Source organism: Galeopterus variegatus, unplaced genomic scaffold (genome assembly GCF_000696425.1).
Source record: "Galeopterus variegatus unplaced genomic scaffold, G_variegatus-3.0.2 Scaffold5256, whole genome shotgun sequence".
In the NCBI taxonomy this organism is placed as follows: Eukaryota; Metazoa; Chordata; class Mammalia; order Dermoptera; family Cynocephalidae; genus Galeopterus; species Galeopterus variegatus.
In genome coordinates, this window is record NW_007731367.1 from 10,297 (window position 1) to 28,874 (window position 18,578).

Below are 18,578 nucleotides of genomic sequence, written 5' to 3' on the forward strand. Positions count from 1 at the left end.
TTTAGAAGATGCTTGGGTGGCCTTCGGCTCTGTATAATGCAGAAAGGATGTGCTGTCCATTTTTTGACTTATTTGCAAGTTTCAGATTTTTTTTGGACACTGATGAACACGTTGTAGGAAGATTAGCTGCTGTTCTTTATCAAGGTCCTAGAGGGATGGGACTCATGACAGATAAGTATCGATTTTGGATGGATAAAAGGAAAGGGTTTGGAGCCAGTTCAGGGCTCTGCTGAGAGTGCAGCCCTGGGTGGGGCTGGAGAGTCCTAGGGGTAGGCCTTGGGTTCGGTTATCAGGAGAATTTGGAAATTGGGGAGAGGGGAGGTAGGTGTGGCTGAAGACAGACATCTCTCTTGTTTTGAGGGTAGCCCAGATCCTCCCCCAGTGAGAACAGCAGCCCAACTCACCCCTTCCTTCCAGGTAGCCAAGTTCAGCTTCCTGGGCAGCAAGGAGGAGCCAGAGATGATCTTCGACTGGGTGGATGTGGAGCGGAAGGGACACCTCTCCCTTGAAGAATTCAGCTCTGGATTTAGTATGTCTGTCCTGGGAGGGCCTTGGGGGAATTCCTGCAGCCAGGCGTCCCTCATGGTGTGCCCAGCCGGTGCTAAACTGGGTTGTCAGAAAAGACAACCCTTTTCCCAGCCAGGGGACCTTCACAACACAGCTGAGAGCAGTTCAGGGTGTTCCACTGAGCACCGCCCTTCTCCAGCGAGGCCTCTGGGCTTGCCTTCTGACCCCTGCCTTGTCTTCTCTCCAACAAAAGGCTTCTCTCCAGAGAGCGAGAAGTTAAATACCTTCCATTTTTGAGAACACAGGCCTTGTTTCCACCTGAGGAGGACCATATTCTGGCTTGGATTAAGGGAATTCCAGGCCCCAGGGAACAGCAGAGGGTGATATTTAGGGAGTAGGGGCTTCCCAGGTGCTGAGACACCACTGGGCAGGGCCAGCACAGCACCTGCCTCTCAGGGCGGGCTCAACAGGACTTAGAGAGCCCAAGGTTGACAGGGCACAATTGTCCCACTGATCCTCTCCACAGGGGAGGAACTTCTGGACCAGGGAATGGAAAGGGTGGTGTCCTCAGAAAACCCCTGCAAAACACAGCTCAGCCTCCATGTCCACAAAGCTGTCCAGAGTTCTCAGGTCAGCTGAATCTCCGAAAGTTTGAAGGACAGCAGAGAGGGGGGCCAGGAATCTGCATTTGCAGGTTGGGGCCACCCAGGAGCTGGTTGTTTCAGTTCTGTTGATTGAGGAGGTGAGAGTGGGGAGGAGGACTCAGGGCCCGGAATGTGGGTGGGGTGCAGAGGGAACACGGTTGTTCACGCAGTCCCCCAGGGCCATCTTCACATCTGAATTCCACCATGCCTGCCATGCCAGGGACTTTCTATTGCCTATGGAACAAAATCCAACCCCATTCCTGGAGGCTGCAGAGCCCGCACCATCCAGAACCTGCCAATCACTTGGGCTCACTCAGTGCCACTCACCCACTCTGTCTTGCCAGCCTGGCTCCTACCTCAGGGCCTTTGCATGTGCTGTGCTCTCTGCCTAGAATGCGCTTCTCTGAAAATCCACACTGCTCGCACCTCCTTGTTCACATCTCAGTCACAGTGTTAGCTCCCGGGACACTCCTATCCACTCCATCTAAAGCAGGTCCTCCCCAGTCTCTCAGGGGGAACTACTCTGCTTATTCCTTTGGCTCACCTAGCAAATTCACTTAAACAAACAAAAAGAAAGTATCTTGTTCGATCCTCACTAGAATGTCAGCTCCACCAGGGCAGGGATTTTGACCAATTTTATCACCAGCACATAGTGCTCAATAAATATCCCTTGACTGAGTGCATGAAGAATCTGTTGGCCACCATGGAGCTGCTGTGTGACTTCCAGCAAGTCTTTTAGTGTCTCTAGGCCTCAAATGCTCATCTGTAAAATGGGCACAGTGTCTACCTTGAGTAGACTCCCAAGGTTGATATAAGGAATGTATAAATGTGGCCCTGTATAAATGTGACCGGCATAGGTAAAATTACTTCCCCAGGTGCTGGATGGGGCAGGGTGGGAGCTCAGGGGCTGGTCCCAACTCACTGTGTTCCTCTCTGTCCTTCTCTGGCCCACAGAAAACATTTTTGGCTCCAGTCCAAGCACCCATAGGCTCCGCAGAAGGAGGCCACTGCCCTCTAAGCGGGTATCGGCGACCACCCACTTCCCAGTGCTGGAAGAGGCTGATGCTGAGGAGAAGGCAGCATTCCTTGTCTTCATGGAGCAGCTGGGGACCAGCCACTCACTTCCTGAGTAAGGCCAGTGCAGTGTGCATATGTGGTGGGGGAGGCTCTGCTGTCCAGTGGGGACAAGGGTTCTCTTGGACACGGTGCCAAGGGGCAGAGCTTGGGCAGAGCCGGGTAAAAATCCCAGCTTGGCCACTGTCTACCTGTGTGACCTTGGGCAAGTGGCCTGACCTCTGACCTCTTTCTCTGGCTGCAGAATGAGCATAAAAGCGGTGGTGGGGTTAAAACCATGTGCAGAGGATGTCTGGTCAATGAGGAATCTTTCCTACCCCCACACTCTCCCTCCCTTGTCCTGTCCTGTGGAATCACTCTCCAGAAGGATTAGTGAGTTGGGGTATCAGCCTCCCAAGGGTACTCACAGTCTTCAAAACATGAGGCTCCCTGAGGTTGCCTTTCTTAATTCAAAAAGAGGGCCCCCCAGTGGGGCAATGCCCCGGGTTGCACGGGTTTGGAGACAGGAGGGCATTTCTTCCAATTTGTCTCAGGCTCTGGGCTTATGGGGTTCACTCATGCTCAGAGAAAAGGAACCCTGCCTGAAAATGCCCCCTCCACATCCCCAGCCCCGGGCTCTGTTAGAGCTGTCTAGGGAATCACCCTCACACATTCACCCTGGCTCGCTTACCCCACCTACGGGGCTCTAGGTCCCGTGAGGACAATTCCTCACATTTGGCTCTTGGAGGGTGGGACAGGCAAGGCAGGATTTAGGATGTCAGCTGGTGGGGCAAGTGGGATGGGGAGCCACTTACCCACTTGGCAGCTTGGCCTGGGCTCTGTCCTCTGGCATCTGTCTTTATGACTTAATTAAATCCCTGTGAAAGCAGCATTTATCAAGTGCCAACTATGTGCCAGGCCCTGAGCTGGTGCTTTCATCAGGTGTGTCTGTCATTCCCCAAGACCTTGCAGGGCAGGTATTGGCCACCCCCCCCCTTTCCAAATGAGCCCAGAAATGGCATGGGACTTGCTGAAAGTCACACAGCTATAGGTTAGGAAAAGAGAGAAGGCAGATGGAAGTCCTGGGCCATCAGGCTTCCAAGTCCCCCACCCCACTATTAATCACTGAATCATAAAGAGACAAAATGCTGTAGGGTTCAAGAAAGGAGACGGCACATCTGGGAAAGGATCCTGGATGAGGTAGCAATTCGTTGTGTCTTGTAGGGCGTCAATAGATTTTTGTGGTCCAGATGCCCAAGTCTCTCAGAGCATTGCAATTAAAACTGAGGAGTAGAGTACCCCTGCTTGTTAGCCCCACCTTATATCTAATCTCAGACTATCCTCCCCTCCCCAGGCAGACGGAGGTCTGGCAGCTGTGGGGGAAGCTGCGGCAGGAGGAGCCCCAGCTGGCAGGCAACCTGGAGGCCTTTCTGGCCAAGATGACCAGCCGCCTGCAGGAGGCACGGGCCGACAAGGAGGCTCTGGAGCTGACCCTGAGGAAGTGAGTGGGGGGTGGGGGGTGCCTTGCCCCGGTGTCTGGCCCACAGGAGGTGCTCTTCACACTTCAGCTGAGTCTGAATTGGATTCCCCTGGCTCCTCCTGTCTTCAGCAGGGCCTGGTAGCTGCATGGGGCAGAGCTGATCTGGAGGAAGAGGTGGCTCAGGGGACCTGTTGGGGAGGACACAGTTGGTCCTTTGGCAGGCGTGGGAATGGCAAGTGTGTCTTGGTGCAGACCACTGTGGCAACCAACTCCAGGGGCACCACTCACATAGATGGCAATGCATGTGGTGACCCTGGAGTTGGCAAGAGTGCAGCCCTGCCAGGGGTTCTGAGTTATGGAGGCCAGGGGATGGTGACAGAGGGAGGTGGGGACAGAGTAAGGGCTATGGGGGCCATGTGATAGGGCCAGGGGAACCAATAACTTGGTGATGGTTACAGGAGCTGGTGTGGTGAGATCAGGGTGACCAATGTCAAAGTCATATGGGTCAGGGGGCTGTTATTGGGATGACTATTCTCAGGGTGACAAGGGTCAGTGATTGCTGGCATGGCGAGGTAAGCAGTAGGATGGACTCCAAACCCAGGCCCCACTCACCCCTGCCAGCAGCAGGGCCCTGGGCGGCTGATGGGCTGCCTGGCTTCTGCCTCCCACCCCTTCCAGGCGCGACTCTGACCACCATCGTGAGGTCCAGCAGCTCTACGAGGAGATGGAGCAGCAGATCCGCCAGGAGAAGCAGCGGCTGCAGGCCAAGGTGGGCTCCCTACTGGCAGCCTGCTGCTTCCCCCATTACCCTAGACTCCTCTGCTGGCTAAATAGTGGAGCCAGTGACTGGCCAATATGGGGCAGCAGGAGGCTGCTGGGAGTGGGTCCTCTCCCTGACCTGAGCAGCTCGTGTTCCCCAGAGAGATGGAGTGGGGAGTGTCAAACCTGGGTCCCCTTCCCATCTCTGCTAGGTCTCACTGTCTGCCAGAGCTGGTTCTTCCACCCTCTGGGCCTTAGTCTCCTTGTTGCCACCATCTATGCCTGAGCGAGGGGGGCTGTCCTGAGACCCCATCTTGTTGGGACATCCTGGCCCATGCATCCCAGGCCCAGGGGGAGGTGGAGTGTGGGGAGGGCTGGCCTAGTCTGGCTGGCTCCTGGAGTCTGCAGGGCCAGGGCTGAGCCTGTCAACTCCACAGAGCGACTCTCAGGGCCTGGCCCTCAGCTCCCAGATGCAGGAGGTCCTGGAGGCCAAGGAGTGCAAGGTGCAGCAGCTGGCTGAGGGCCAGAGGGAGGTGAGTGACAGGGCTTCCTGGGAGCCCACTTTCTGAAGGGTCGCAGACTCTGACACCTGTCTCCTTGGGCCTGCTGTCAGTGCTCTCTGATCCTGACTGGCTAAGTCAGCCTGAAGCTACCACCCAGCCCTGGGGATTCACTGAGCTGGTTGGGCTCCCATATGAGAGCAGCCCCCTGGGAAAGAGGCATCCTAGGCCCTTTTCTGAGATGAGGTCAGGTAGCGTAGTAGGAGAACTGGGCTGTGAGGCAGAGATCCAGGTGCGAATCCCTGCTGTTCAGATTAAGAGCTGTGCAAACCTGAGGAAATAGCTTGGCTTGTCCTGGCCTCAGTTTCTCCATCTGCAGAATGGGGATAGCTGCATCCATTGCAGCTCCCACACTACTTGTGGCAAATGAGGTAATAAATGAGAAAGCTCTTTGAAACAGGAAAGCACCAGACAAGTACGAGGTCTCAGCACTTGAGAGGTTGGTGAATGGGCTGTTGACATTCACCTCTCATCTCCATTGTCAGCTGAGTGAACTTGGGCAGGTTTTTAACACCTTCAAGCTTTGGTTTCCTCATCAGAGAAATGGAGATCAGGACTTCTGTTTTAAAAGGCTGCTGTGACCATTAGGTGTACTGTATGCATGGGCCTAAGATGGTTTCTGGCATGTAGTAGGTGCTTTATACCTCACAGTTGTCCCTGTCTCTGAATCTGACCTAGCTTCCCGCTTAGGGTCAGGTTACCTGCTGCCCAGACACCCTAGGTCTCGTAGCCTATCGTCTCTTCCGGATGGCATTGTAGCTAAGTCTTTGAGTCTGAGCCCCTGCCCTACTGTCTCCTCCTTCCTCAACTTGTTGTCAGGACAACCAGTATCCCTTCAGCCCTGGACAAGGTCCCCATGGCCTTTCCCACCATTGCCTTGGCTGGCCCTGGTACCAGGTCTCCCCATCTCCACATGAGCTGGTTTCCCAGGTACTTTTGCACTGGCTGTTGCTTGGAAATTGAGGCAGACCCCTTCTGCCAAGAGAGGAGATTGGGCTCCCCACACAGGGCCATTTTGTTCTGTTCCCTGTTGATGTGAAGCTCCTATCTCCCCCAGAACATTCATTCTTTCTCCCCACAACTGCTTTCGAGCACCTACTATGTGGCAGGGAGTCAAGGAAGGCCTCCCTAAGATGAAGAGGCAAGGGCCAGCCACGTGACATCTGGGGAAGAGCATTCAGGCAGAGGCAACAGCAAACACAGGGGCCCTGAGGTGGGGATGTGCTGAGAATGTTCGAGGAACATTGAGCAGACCTGCGGACTGGAACACACTGAGGGGGGGGCCGCAGTAGCGAAGGAGGTGAGGGTGTGGCGGGAGGGACTGCGGGCCCTGGAGGCCATTGTGAGAGCTCTGCACATGGTCAAGCAGTGCTCCATCTGAGTATGTGATTTGCTGTCGCATCAGGAGCCTCCTGCAGACCAGATGGAGCCCAGGGAGGAGCAGCCATTGCAGGGCTTTGTGCAGAGGAGGGTGCCATCTGATTTAGGTTTCAGGCCCTTGTGGTGCTGACAGTTTATGTTTCTCACATGGTTTCCTCTCTCCTCCTTGCCCCAACATTTCAAATGTCTTTTCTGGGTGGGAGGTAATAGAGCTAGTTAGGCCACTGAGGGGTAACCGCACCCTACTAATCCTATGTTTTAAGCTGGGTCTCTAGGAGCCTGGGGGGTATCTAGGGCAACTGGGCTTCTCTCCTCCTTGCCCTCCACACCCGGCAGCTGGAGGCTCAGCTCCACCATCTCAGCAGCACATATCAGGAGGCCAACTTGGAGAACCAGCAGCTTCAGGAGGCCAAGCGTGACCTGTCTGGGCGGCTGGAGGAGGTGCAGGGACAACTGCAGGTGACCCGGGGGCACCTGGACACCGTCAGGGGCCGAGTGTCCTGGCAGATGGAGGAGGAACCGAGGCAAGTGGCTGCCATCCCTGGACTGGGGTGGACACCAGGGGCTTCCTGGAAGAGGGCAGGGGAGCTCTGAGTTCTCCAAGGCTCTGGTTAGCACATAGTGCACACACAGGCTCCCTCCTTAAACCTCACAACAACTCTGCCAAGCTGGGATTATCATACCCATTTCTCAGATGAAGAAACAGGCACAGAAAAGGGAAAGACTTGTGCCCAAGACCACATGGCTGGAATTAAAACACACATATACATACATACATATGCACAGGGCCTAGTGCGGTCCTGGATCCCTGGCAGACACTCACTCTACTTATAGCTCAGAGTAGTAGGATGGGCTAGAATGGTTATGGAAGGCTTCCTGGAGGAGGTGAGGCTTCATGTGGGACTTGAGGATGAGCAGGATTTGGTGGGAGGGAGGAGAGGGGAGTGCATGCTGGGTGAGAAGGACCGCCTGAGCGAAGACTGGGAGGAGGGCCAGTGCAGTGTGGGCCGGGCAGTGGATGGTGAGGGCTGCACCTGCCCCTCCCTTGACCTTTGCTTCTTTGCTTTCTTACCAGTGTCCCCAGAGCAGGAGAGAAGGCCCCAGAGCCTCAGGCTGTCTCCTCTGAGGAGGCCCCCCTGCCTGGGCTGTTTGGGGACAACGATGACTGGGATCAACTCCTGAGCAGCTTCAGCAGCCCTCCGCACAGAGCCCTGCAGCTCTCCTGGAGTCCACCCCCAACCCCGAGAGCTGCTTCAGGCCCGCAGACGCCCCGTGTGGTCAGGCAGATCTCTATCTCAGAGCCACATGCTTTGCTGTTTGGTCAGGAGCCATCTTCAGATCCGGATGGAGCTGCAAGGAGCTCTCCTCGGGTGCCTTCTGGGAACAAGGACAGGCAAGGAGTGGACCCAGATGGGCAGGACATCAGTCCAGAGCAGCCTGTTGAGCCTCAAGGCCTAGACCCTGATGATAAGTTAGGGCTCAGATATGAGGCCCACTTCCTCTGGGGCCCCCCAGGAACTCCAGCTGGGGTGTCAGGAAGCCTGGTGGCAGAAGCACTCAAAGTGCTTGTTCCTTTGGAGGATGGGTCCCCGCTCCATGTGAACTCTTCTCCTCCCCACGCCCCAGCTGGGCTCAGCAGACAGTTCCAGGCCTCAGACACAGATGACAAGGGGCCCGGGCCTGGGCCTGCCCCAGCCAAGCCACCCAGGCAGACAGAGGCCCTCCATCAGGACCCACATGATGCTGGCTCTGAGCCAGAACCAGGGTCCCGGGGAGCCAGAGCCCTCACATCAGGGCCAGCCGAGCCCTCCCAGGGCCTGGAGCCTGTGAGTCAGGCTCCCACAGAGGAGCTGGAGCAGGGCAAGCCAGACTCAGCTGTGCAGGAGGGCCATGCTGGGGGGCTGAGACAAGCTCCCGGCCAGGTCCTTGGGCCAGATGGGCTGCCTGCCCTCCCCCACCAGAGTCTAGAAGAGGAACCCAGGGCTGCAGAGGGAAAACAAGTGGGCCAAGGTGGGCAGGACCTTGGTTCAGAGCAGTCAGTTGAGGTGCATGGCCTGGAAATTGGGCATTCAGAACTCCCCCAGCAAGATACTCCGCTTGTTCCTCTTCCGTCTGACACACTGCAGGCTCAGGCAGAAGCAGAAGACCCTGCTCCTGGAAAACTGTCACCACCAAGGGGCTCTCCTCCCGGCATCGCTCAGCCTGGGGTTGGAGCAGGGCCCCTGGAACTCAAACAATCTCTCTCCACCATGACTGAGATGGAAGCTCAACCAAGGCCCCCACCCATGACTGCTCATGCAGAAGGAGAGCCAGGCCCCCCTCAATCCAGGGAGCCAAGGGCACAGAGCAGGCCTCAAGACCCAGGAATGGACTCCGGGGAGGCTAGACCAACCCCATCCCCAGGAGACTCCATGGCTGACAAGCCTCTGGGTGACCCTGATTACCTCTTCCATGTCATCTTCCTGGGAGACTCCAACGTGGGCAAAACATCCTTCCTGCACCTGCTGCACCAGGACTCTTTCGCCACTGGGCTGGCAGCTACCGTGGGTAAGGGCCCAGCAGGACAGGGTAGCTGGGAGGCAAGGGAGACCCAGGGGCCAGAGCCAACAAGCTGGAGCAGGCCCAGAGCGAACCATCCCTGAGGAAGCTGCAGGTTCTGCCCTGGCCATTGGCCCTGCATTAGGCATTATTTTATATGGGAATAATCTTACCATTTCACTAATCGTCTCTAATTACAGGTAATTTGCTTTTTCTGCATTGATTTGATTAGCTTATAGTGTGCCATATCAACAAAGCACCCTGCAATTAAGGTGCCAGTGCTAGCTGGTGAAAACAAGCGAGTCTGCACCCACGTGGCCCGTGGGCAGGCCACTGCACTGTCCACGCAGGCTGGATGTGCTCCTGACTAGTCCCAGGCAGTCAGCCATGCTCTGGCGGGAAGTCACCCTGGGCAAGTTGAATGTGTTACAAAGAATGTATTTGTAGAGTGTGGTGAGTTAGGAACCCAGGTGCCTGAGTTTAAATCCCAGCTCTGCCACTTATTAGGAGTATAAATCTGGGCAAATTTTTTAACCCCTTGGAGCCTCCAAATCCTCATCTGCATAACAGGGACAACCGTAGTGCCGACTTCATAGAGTGCTTGTAAGGATTAGTTGAGTTAATACATGTCAAGCTCTTAGAGTAATACTGGCATGTAGTGAGTGCTCAATAAATATTAGTTATTGTTGTTATTATTATAGGTAAATATTTGATAGTGTCTAACTCAGTGGCTCCTGCAAGAAATGGCCCAAAGCAGAAAGCCTCCTCTCCCTAAAAGTAGCAGGATATATTGCCTAAACATTGTTTAGAGCTACAGAAAAGCAAGCTCGAGAGAACGAAGGGGAGACCCATTTAGGGACTAAGATGGAGGGATACATATCTTTGTGTCAGGCCAGGGCACATGCTGACCGGGCACCAGTGCCAGGCCAGTGGATGAATGATGGCCCTTGCACAAGAGAGGCTGAAGACAGGTTCTCAAACTTTTCTCTGCCCGAAAATCTTTACCTGGGGAGCTAGTTAGGAATGCAGTGCCCTCCAGAAGGGGGAACCCACAGCAGACCTGGCCTGGTGTTGAGCAGGGTCACAGGGCCTACAAGGCCACCATGAATCACCTAAGCTGCTGTTTACTGACCCCCTACAATGCACCAGGCATCTTCCATTAGTGTCTGTTCCTTACAGTAACTTTCCTTGTAACTGAGCCTCCCCTGTTATTACACAGTAAGAAGGTACCACAAAACTCAGTTGAGAAAAACAGGTTGCATAACTGTGAAAAGATGGTCAAGTCCACATGCACTTCTAGCCGGCTGGGAGGACCTGAGATCCAGTGCATGACCCAAATCCGTCCCTATCTCAGCTGCACTTTATTGCACCCTGGTCGCTGTCATCTATTCCAGCTTAAATATCACAGGGGACGGTTCTGGCTCCCCCAGTCCATACTTGCCCATCCAGTGCCACCCTCCCTCCATTCCAGTGCCCCTCTGTCTGAAAATACAGCCTGCCTGCCTTTGAGGACAGGGCCAGGAGGAGAACCAGAGCCGATGAAGTTATATCTGAATGTGCATTTTCCATGTCCATCCCCATTTTACAGACGAGGAAAGGAGAGACTTGCAGACCTAGCTAAGAATTCATACCCAGGGCCACCTGCCCACAAAGCCCATGGCCCCCCACCAAAAGTTTTATCCTCTTTTGGGTTCAGCGTTGTCATCTCCCTGGGGCTACTTATTGAAAATAGTAGATTCCCTGAGGAGAAAGCATTATATTCCTAATAATTTATGTGGTTAAATTGTAACATGTTTCAGGGAAGTGTGGGGACTCGTGGGTGGATTGGGGGGGTGGGGGTGACAGGGAGGTGGGAGTGCTGGGGGAATGTTAAATGCAAGCAAGAATTGTTAGATTGTCCAGTAGATTACATGGTGAGCATTTAGGCCGAGGCTGGATGTTATCACAGAGGGGTTGGATTGGATAACCTCAGAGGTTCCTGCAGATCCTGGGCTTCCCAAGACCTTCAGGAAAGAGGGCAGTAAAGAGAAGTGGATGCTACACACAAACAAACTTCTGTTTTTGCCATTTTGCTGAGGGCAGGCCTCCTGGGGCTGCCACTTCTCCCAGCTTCCTTGTGCAGAAGGCCACCCAGCCACACCATGACAGTCGTGCCAACACAAGGCGCCTTGTCTTCCCAACTGCACAGCAATGTTTATTCTTCAGGCCACCCAGAAAACAAGTTTCATTATTTTATTTTTATAATACTCTTTATTTCATTCTCTGTTGCAGGCATCATCCCCCTTCAACTAGACAGCAGGTAGAGAGGCAGCCCAGGGGGGTGGGAGGAGCGCTGCCTTCAGGGATGACCTATGAGGTCATGGCTATACTGGTTGTGTGGCCTCGGGCAAGTCACGTCACCTCTTTGAGCCTCCTTTTCCTCATCAACAAGGTGGCAATTTAAAAAGACCCACACTGCAGGTGGTTAGGAGGATGAAATGACTTATATCTTATTAGGTTCAGCCTGGTTTCCAGTAAGTGCTGGAGAGGTGGCAATTTTTATGATCACAGTGAATTCTCATCTCCCTGAACCCCAGCCCCTCACATTTCATGGCCTCACCCCTCCCTGTGGCCATTGTTCCAAACTCTTTCTGTCTCTGGGAATACGGAGGTAATAGTGAAATCCCAGGGAAGTTTGGAACCTTTAGCGTGTACCTTCCTGCCAACCCCAACTTTGCAAGAAAACCAGGTGGGGTGGGGGAGGGGCTGCTGTGGGGGGACTATTTTGTCCCCATCCCCACCCTTTTTCCAAGGGAGTCCTGCGGCTGCAAAGCACACTGCAGGCCCCTGGCCAGCTAACGAAAGGTGACTCTCCTAACATTAGCAATGTCGGGCTCAGGCCTGAGCTGGGAGAGACTTTTCTCAATGTCTGACATGGTGACCCCCATAAGCACCTGCTGCTGCCTGCTGGTGACAGCTGAAACCACAGGTCCCCTTAAATTGCCACCTTGCTGATGAGGAAAGGGAGGCTCAGAGAGGTGACGTGACTTGCCCGAGGCCACACAACCAGTATAGCCACGACCCCATAGGTCATCCCTGAAGCCAGCGCTCCTCCCACCCCTCTGGGCTGCCTCTCTACCTGCTGTCTAGTTGAAGGGGGATGATGCCTGCAATAGTTAGAGCGTGAAACAAAGAGTATTATAAAAATAAAATAATGAAACTTGTTTTCTGGGTGGCCTGAAGAATAAACATTGCTGTGCAGTTGGGAAGACAAGGTGCCTTGTGTTGGCACGACCGTCATGGTGTGCCTGGGTGGCCTGGGAAGGCTTCTTGGAGGAAGTGTGCCCTTGAGTATAGATGGGATTTGGAGAGCAGAAACCAAAGGCTCCATCCCACAATGGCTGGTGCTGGGGATGGATGTATATTGGGGCCTGCCTTGGCCAGGAGTCCTGGATGGTAACTTGAAAGCAGGCCTTACCCTCTTCTGTGTGTCCTAGGAGTGGATTTTCGGATCAAAAACCTGCTGGTGGACAACAAGTGTTTTGCACTGCAGCTCTGGGACACGGCTGGCCAGGAAAGGTAACAGGCACTGTCCACATCAGTGGTGTCAGGGACCCAGGCTGAGAGCCTGGGGGTACAGAGGGCCGGAGGGCAGCCTGGGCAAGAGGCAACCACGTGCAAATTGAGGGAACTACCCTGTAAGGTCTCAGTAGGTCAGGGAAGGAGACAAGAGCCAAGCCCACGTGGGAGAAGGCAGGGCAGCAGACCCAGGGCCCCTCAGCCCCGCAGGGCATATATGTTAGGGCCATCCCAACATGGCCTGCGGGGGACAGCCTCCCAATCACCTGTCCTGAAAACACTGGCCTTCCTCTTTCCACTTAGGAATCAAAACTTAAAAGGCACGTCTTCCTTGGCTCTGCAATTCCACTTCTAGAAATCTGTTCTGTAGGTAAATTAATACATGATTGTAATAACAAAGGGAGCAAGACCTTTCATGGCAGCATCGTTTATGTGATGGAACATGGAGAACAACCTAGATGTTCCTCAGTAGTGGACTGGGTCAAGGAAGTAGGATCAACCCACACAGTAGAACACTATGAAGCACAAAGAGGACTGAGGACTCCCTTTATGAACTGATGGGGAAATATCTTCAAGACATCTTGCTAACTGGAAAAAAACAAAGTGCAGGACACTGAATGTTAATGAGTATGACAAGTATTTTACATTGTATTTGGGGAAAATGGGGGAAAAGTGTGTGTGTGTGCGCATATTCATATTTATGCATATTTATGTATATACATAAAATGCCTCTGGAAAAATATTTAAGACACTGATAACCCTGGTTGCCTCTGGGGAAGGGGTCTGAGTGGCTACAGGATGGGGCAGGAGAAGGAGACTTTTACTGGGTGCCCTTCGGTTGCCTTTTGAAATCTGAGCCATGAGAACTGTTACCTTGTCACAATAACTACACTGTAAGAAGGAAGGCATATGCATGCTCTGTTTGGGAAGAAATTAGTTAGTGGCAGAACAGGTTAATTCTCCCACTTTGCAGACAGAGTGGCCGAGGGCCAGAGTGGCCACGGCCTAGGGTTAGGATGGCTGGCGTGGCTTCACGTGGACTCTCTGGGCAGGTACCACAGCATGACACGACCACTGCTCCGCAAGGCTGATGGGGTGGTGCTCATGTACGACGTCACCTCCCAGGAGAGCTTTGTCCATGTGCGCTACTGGCTGGACTGTCTCCAGGTAAGCAGATGGCTGCCAGGGTTGGTGCTAATTTTTGGAGTCAAAGGGTGCTTGTATCCTGCCTATTCCTCCTTTTCACCCAGGATTGCAAATGATATCAAAGACATTTGGGTGACACCACCCACTGATGGCATGTGGCTAGATGAGCAGGGAGTTCAGTAGTACAAAGAGACCACAACCACATAGTACAGACTTCAAACCAAACTACTTCCTTTATCCTATGGACATTTCTTTCCTATATACAGCAGCTCTGTTTGTGATGTCTTCTTCTTACACCTGAGGATAAAGCAGTTCTCGTGCTATTCTAGGTGATAATTCCTCTGTGCACACATCTCTAGTTCTTTCCCCCACATACTTACTTGATACATATGTATGGAATTCTGCAGTGTGTGCTAGCACAGCAGAGCAGTATGACGGAGGATGTATTGTCTTCTCTCCAGAAGTTTCTAATCTAATTGAAGAGATACAAAGAAGCAGAATGAGGTAATGTGTGAGGAGGGGAGCTGGGCTCTGAGGTCTGACAGGACCTACGCTTGAATCCCCACTATCTCATCCCAGCTCTGTGACTTTGGACACAAGAAACTTAACCTCTCTGAAATTCAATTTTCCGAGTTCTAGGAGAATTGTGAGGATTAACTGATAAAATTGCTTTCAGCACAGCACCTGGTATATAGCAAGCACTCAGTAATCAAAAGCTATTATTATTATTCATGAAACAACTAGGAAATGTGCCAAGGCAGCCTGTGTGATCAAGCACTGGATTGTTCAGAACGGGCAGGAAGAGAGGGGCATGGGCAAGGGCAATCCAGGAAGGTTTCCTGGGGGAGGTGACCTTGGAAAATAGGTGAGATATTTGTAGGCAGGGAAGAGGGGCACACTGCCTAAAGATAGGGGTTGGAGGGAAGAGTCCAGGTAAAAAGGATGTGAAGTGGGTGTGACAGGGAGAGGGCACACATGGGGCACATGCTGTCAACTTCTAGGGGGGCAGAGCCAGATCTGCCTGGGACCTGGCATACAGCAGTTGTGGCTAAGGGAACATGTCTGTGTGCAGGATGCAGGGTCGGACAAGGTGGTCATCCTTCTCCTGGGAAACAAGACAGACTGTGAGGAGGATCGGCAAGTGCCCACTGAAGCTGGGCAGCAACTGGCCCAGGTGAGCACTGGGCATTTGCCCCTCTCCCAGCCCGGACTAGGCAGACACCTCCCTGGAGGGTAGCGAATAGCGGTAACATTGGCCTAGGCAGCCAAGAAGGGCCCAATGCCCATTCCTGCCCGTGCCCCAGCCAGTGGACGACAGCCTGGCCACCTCTGCCTCCCACCCACCCTGGGCTCTGGAGACCAGCCTTAGACCCAAACGTGAGACTGTAATGGTGGTCATGACATTGAACTTCACTGTTGAATTAGCAGATTCTCACACAATGTCCCAACTTACATAAAAAATATCTTCAGAGTAAAAAGGTTTTTAAAAGCATCACTTAAAATTCCCAATCAAATCTTAATTTTATCTCTGGTCTCTAATTAACATACACCCTTCTAATTTATTCTATTTTAAGACTCAGATTCTTCCTTGAGAAGATCACATCAAAAGCCCCACTACCAGACAGTGGATACTATTTATTTATGAATAGTATTTAACCACATTCCAGAAAATCTGGACAGTAATAAAAAGGAAAAAAACGTACTCCTCACCCCACCGCTGACACAGTCTCTCTTGGCATTTCCATATTGTATTTCCTCCCCATTTCTCCTTTCATTTCTCATAATTGTGAGGTCATCATTGTGGCTCCTGGTTGGCGGGAACTTTTTCTCTTAAAAGTAGTAGCTGATCCCTTTGACATAGTAATTCTTCCCCTAGCAATTTATCCTAAGGGAAGAATCAGAAGTAATAGTCTCTAAGGGAATACGTAATGGATACCCACATAGAGTGTATAATCAAACATGTTTATACAAGGATGTTCTTCACAGTATTATTTATAAGAACAAGCATTTGGCAGCGGGTGGTGGTTAAATTGTGGAGGTTCATATGAGAGGCTAGTATTTGCTTTTAGGAATACTGTCCTGGAAAAAAATCTAAGGATGTTGAGGAAATGCTTACAATCTAATATGAAGTCAGAAAAGCAGCTGCACATCTAGATATAGGTTAGGTGGAACCATATGAAATTGCTGATAGTTGACTGCCTGGGGCTTAGCAACATGAATTTCATATGGTTCACCCCTACAGTACAATGACATTTAGTCCGTCCCCCTCCCAATAAAAGAGTTATACAAAGCAGAATGGAAATATAAACCCAAATGCTAACAGGAGTAGTTTATACTTTGTACTTATACTTTTTTATACTCTATCTTCCAATATTTCCCCCAGTGAAGTATTAAAATCAAAAAACATAGCTAATGGTTAAAAATGTCCCCAGAGGCATTTTTCCACGTTGGGATGCAGGTTTCCGACCATCACTCCAGAGGCTGTGGAATGTCTCTGGGGTGGCAACTTTGACACCTTGACCAGTCAGGTGCAGGAGTGCTGGGCAGAGGGGCCCAGCTGGGCACTATGGGCCACACTGAGAAGGGGCTGCCTCTCCCACTGAGGTCAGCTGAGGGAGGTATTGAGCAGGACTCTGTTCAATGACCAGGGCTTTGCTGGCGGAGGCTGCACCTGCCTCTCAGCAGTTTCCCCCAAGGCACCCATGCTCCTCCCTGTCTGGCCTGCAGGAGCTAGGGGTCTCCTTTGGGGAGTGCAGCGCTGCCCTGGGTCACAATATCCTGGAGCCCATGGTGAGCCTGGCCCGGTGAGTATTGCCCCTCCCACCCAGAATCCTCGGGGGCAGCCATCAACCCACTTCTGACTCTTGGAAGGGAAGGCTTGTGCTGAGGAAATGGGCCTTGGAAGCACCCAGTTAAAGAACAGAGCTCACCAGTCTGGGGAGGGAGAGAGCACTGCACTGTACAGCTCGGCCGTTCCCATTAGCGGTATCACTCCCCGAGGCACTTTCCCTCTCTGAGCCTCAGTTTTCTCATCTGTAAAGTGGACAGGATGAGGGAATGTTCCTCTCCTATTCCCAACCTTCCAGTGACTTCCATGGATTTAGAATAAAACCCAAATGCCTCACAATGGCCTGCATCATCTCCAAGGCCATCTCCCCTGCCCCTACACACACACGTGCACACGCACACACACACACACACACACACACACACACGCACACGCACGCGCACGCGCGCTTACCAAGCTCTAGACACTCCGAGAGGCCCTTCCTGACCACCACCTTCCACCACCACTCTTCTGGATCACAACCCCCTGTTTGTGTCCCTCATAGCCCTTCTTGACAAGTTGTAATTATATATGCACTTGTCTGTTTTCCTGTCGTTGTCCAGGAGGGTAGGGCCATGTCTGTTTTGTTCAGCCCCTCCCCCTATACCTGGGGCCTGGCACATACCAGGTGCTCAATAAGTGAGTAAACTGAGTAAGGGGGGAGTGTTGGACCAGGTGGACTGTGTTCCATCTGGCACACAGTAAATACATCATGAATAAAGGCTTGGATTTCTCTCAATTCCCATCCCCCAGGCTGTCTCTCACACTGAGCCTTGGCTGTCCTCTGCCCACTTCTGCTAGCTTCTGCTTGTCTATGGCTCGGGTCTCAGCTCACACACCACCTCCTTCCTTCCTGAATTCCTCTAGGACCTGGTATGCCCCTCCATATTGTTTCCCCAACCTGGCATCTTTCCCAGGATGTGACCATCTCTTTGCCTGTCTGTCTCCCTCACTACTTGAGACAGGGAATGTTGGCTTCTTTGTCGTAATGAGTCCCGTGCACAGTGCCTGCCACACAGTGTGTCTGAAAGTATACCAGAAAACAGACAGAAGGTTACTGTCTCTGTGGTCCCGCTTTTCTGGCCCATGCAGGGCAAGGGCAGAGCTGATGGTGGGGGGAGCTTGGGGGTGCAGTCTCCCAGCTTCCAAGCCCCAGGCCCCCAGCTGCACCCATGGACCCTTGCATGCTGCTTCTGGGAGGTGAGAGAGAGCTGATGCCTGGTCATCATGACACAGGTCACTCAAGATGCAAGAAGACCGCCTGAAGGGCTCGCTGGTGGAGGTGGACCCTGAGAGGCCACCCAAGAGGACCAGCTGCTGCTCCTGACTGCTTGTCCTGTCTTGGGAGGGTGGTCACCACCCCGAGTTTCCTGTCCTTCAGCTCCTGTCCTGCCTTCCTGGACACAGCAACAACGGAGAGGATCAGCTTGGAAGTTCAGGAAAATCCTCCTCAAATCAGGCTGGAACCCAGGCCAGGGGCTGGATTAACCCTGCTCTTTGCACCCCAAAGAAGTGTCAAGTAAATAAGGCTTGGGGCTGAGGGTGTGGTAAAACTCTTTAAAGAAAGAAAAAGTCTAGAAAACCTATTTAAGGAAAATGCACCAAAATATTAGTCACACATCTCTGGGTAGTAAAATTATAGGATGAATGTGTGGGGGTGTTGTTTTCCTTTTCATACATATTTGTGTTTTCAGATTTTCTACAATGTGTGTATTCCTTATACAATCAGAAAAAAAAAATATTGAGGAAGAAGAAAGAAACTTTTCAAGGAGCTTTGGTGCTGATTCCTAATTGGTATAACCCGTTAATTACAAAGCACTCTCTTTATTAAAGCAGTCCCACTGTTCTGCCTGGCAGAACGTTGTTCCGTCTGGCTTGCAGTTTCTATTTGCAAGCATGGGGTTTCTGCCAAGCAGAATTCCTGGGGAAGAGTGATAGCCCCTGACGTGTCCCCATGTCCTCCTGTCTCCCTGAGCCCCAACCCCACTCCCTTTTCCCTATGATCCCCCTCTAAGGGGTCACATTTGAGGGTCCTGCTCCCTGTCACTAGGCACGGTGTCTCCAGGAACAGCTCTTTACCCTGGGGTGTCAATCTCTGGATTCATGAGTTGCCACTGGGTTGTGGC

The 18,578-nt window shown here is 52.5% G+C and overlaps 1 protein-coding gene across 1 annotated transcript; it reads left to right on the plus strand.

Moving 5' to 3' along the window:
* Positions 1 to 417: 417 nt before the first annotated feature.
* On the plus strand, positions 418 to 17,779 carry LOC103604583 (ras-related protein Rab-44-like; the record flags this gene model as incomplete). Its single annotated transcript, XM_008589155.1, has 12 exons — positions 418 to 529; positions 2,106 to 2,280; positions 3,559 to 3,705; positions 4,363 to 4,453; positions 4,881 to 4,976; positions 6,720 to 6,907; positions 7,459 to 8,930; positions 12,398 to 12,479; positions 13,532 to 13,646; positions 14,698 to 14,799; positions 16,353 to 16,429; positions 17,689 to 17,779. Coding segments are annotated over 12 exons (2,748 nt in total), but the record flags the coding sequence as incomplete, so codon positions are not given.
* Between the last annotated feature and the right edge of the window lie 799 nt (positions 17,780 to 18,578).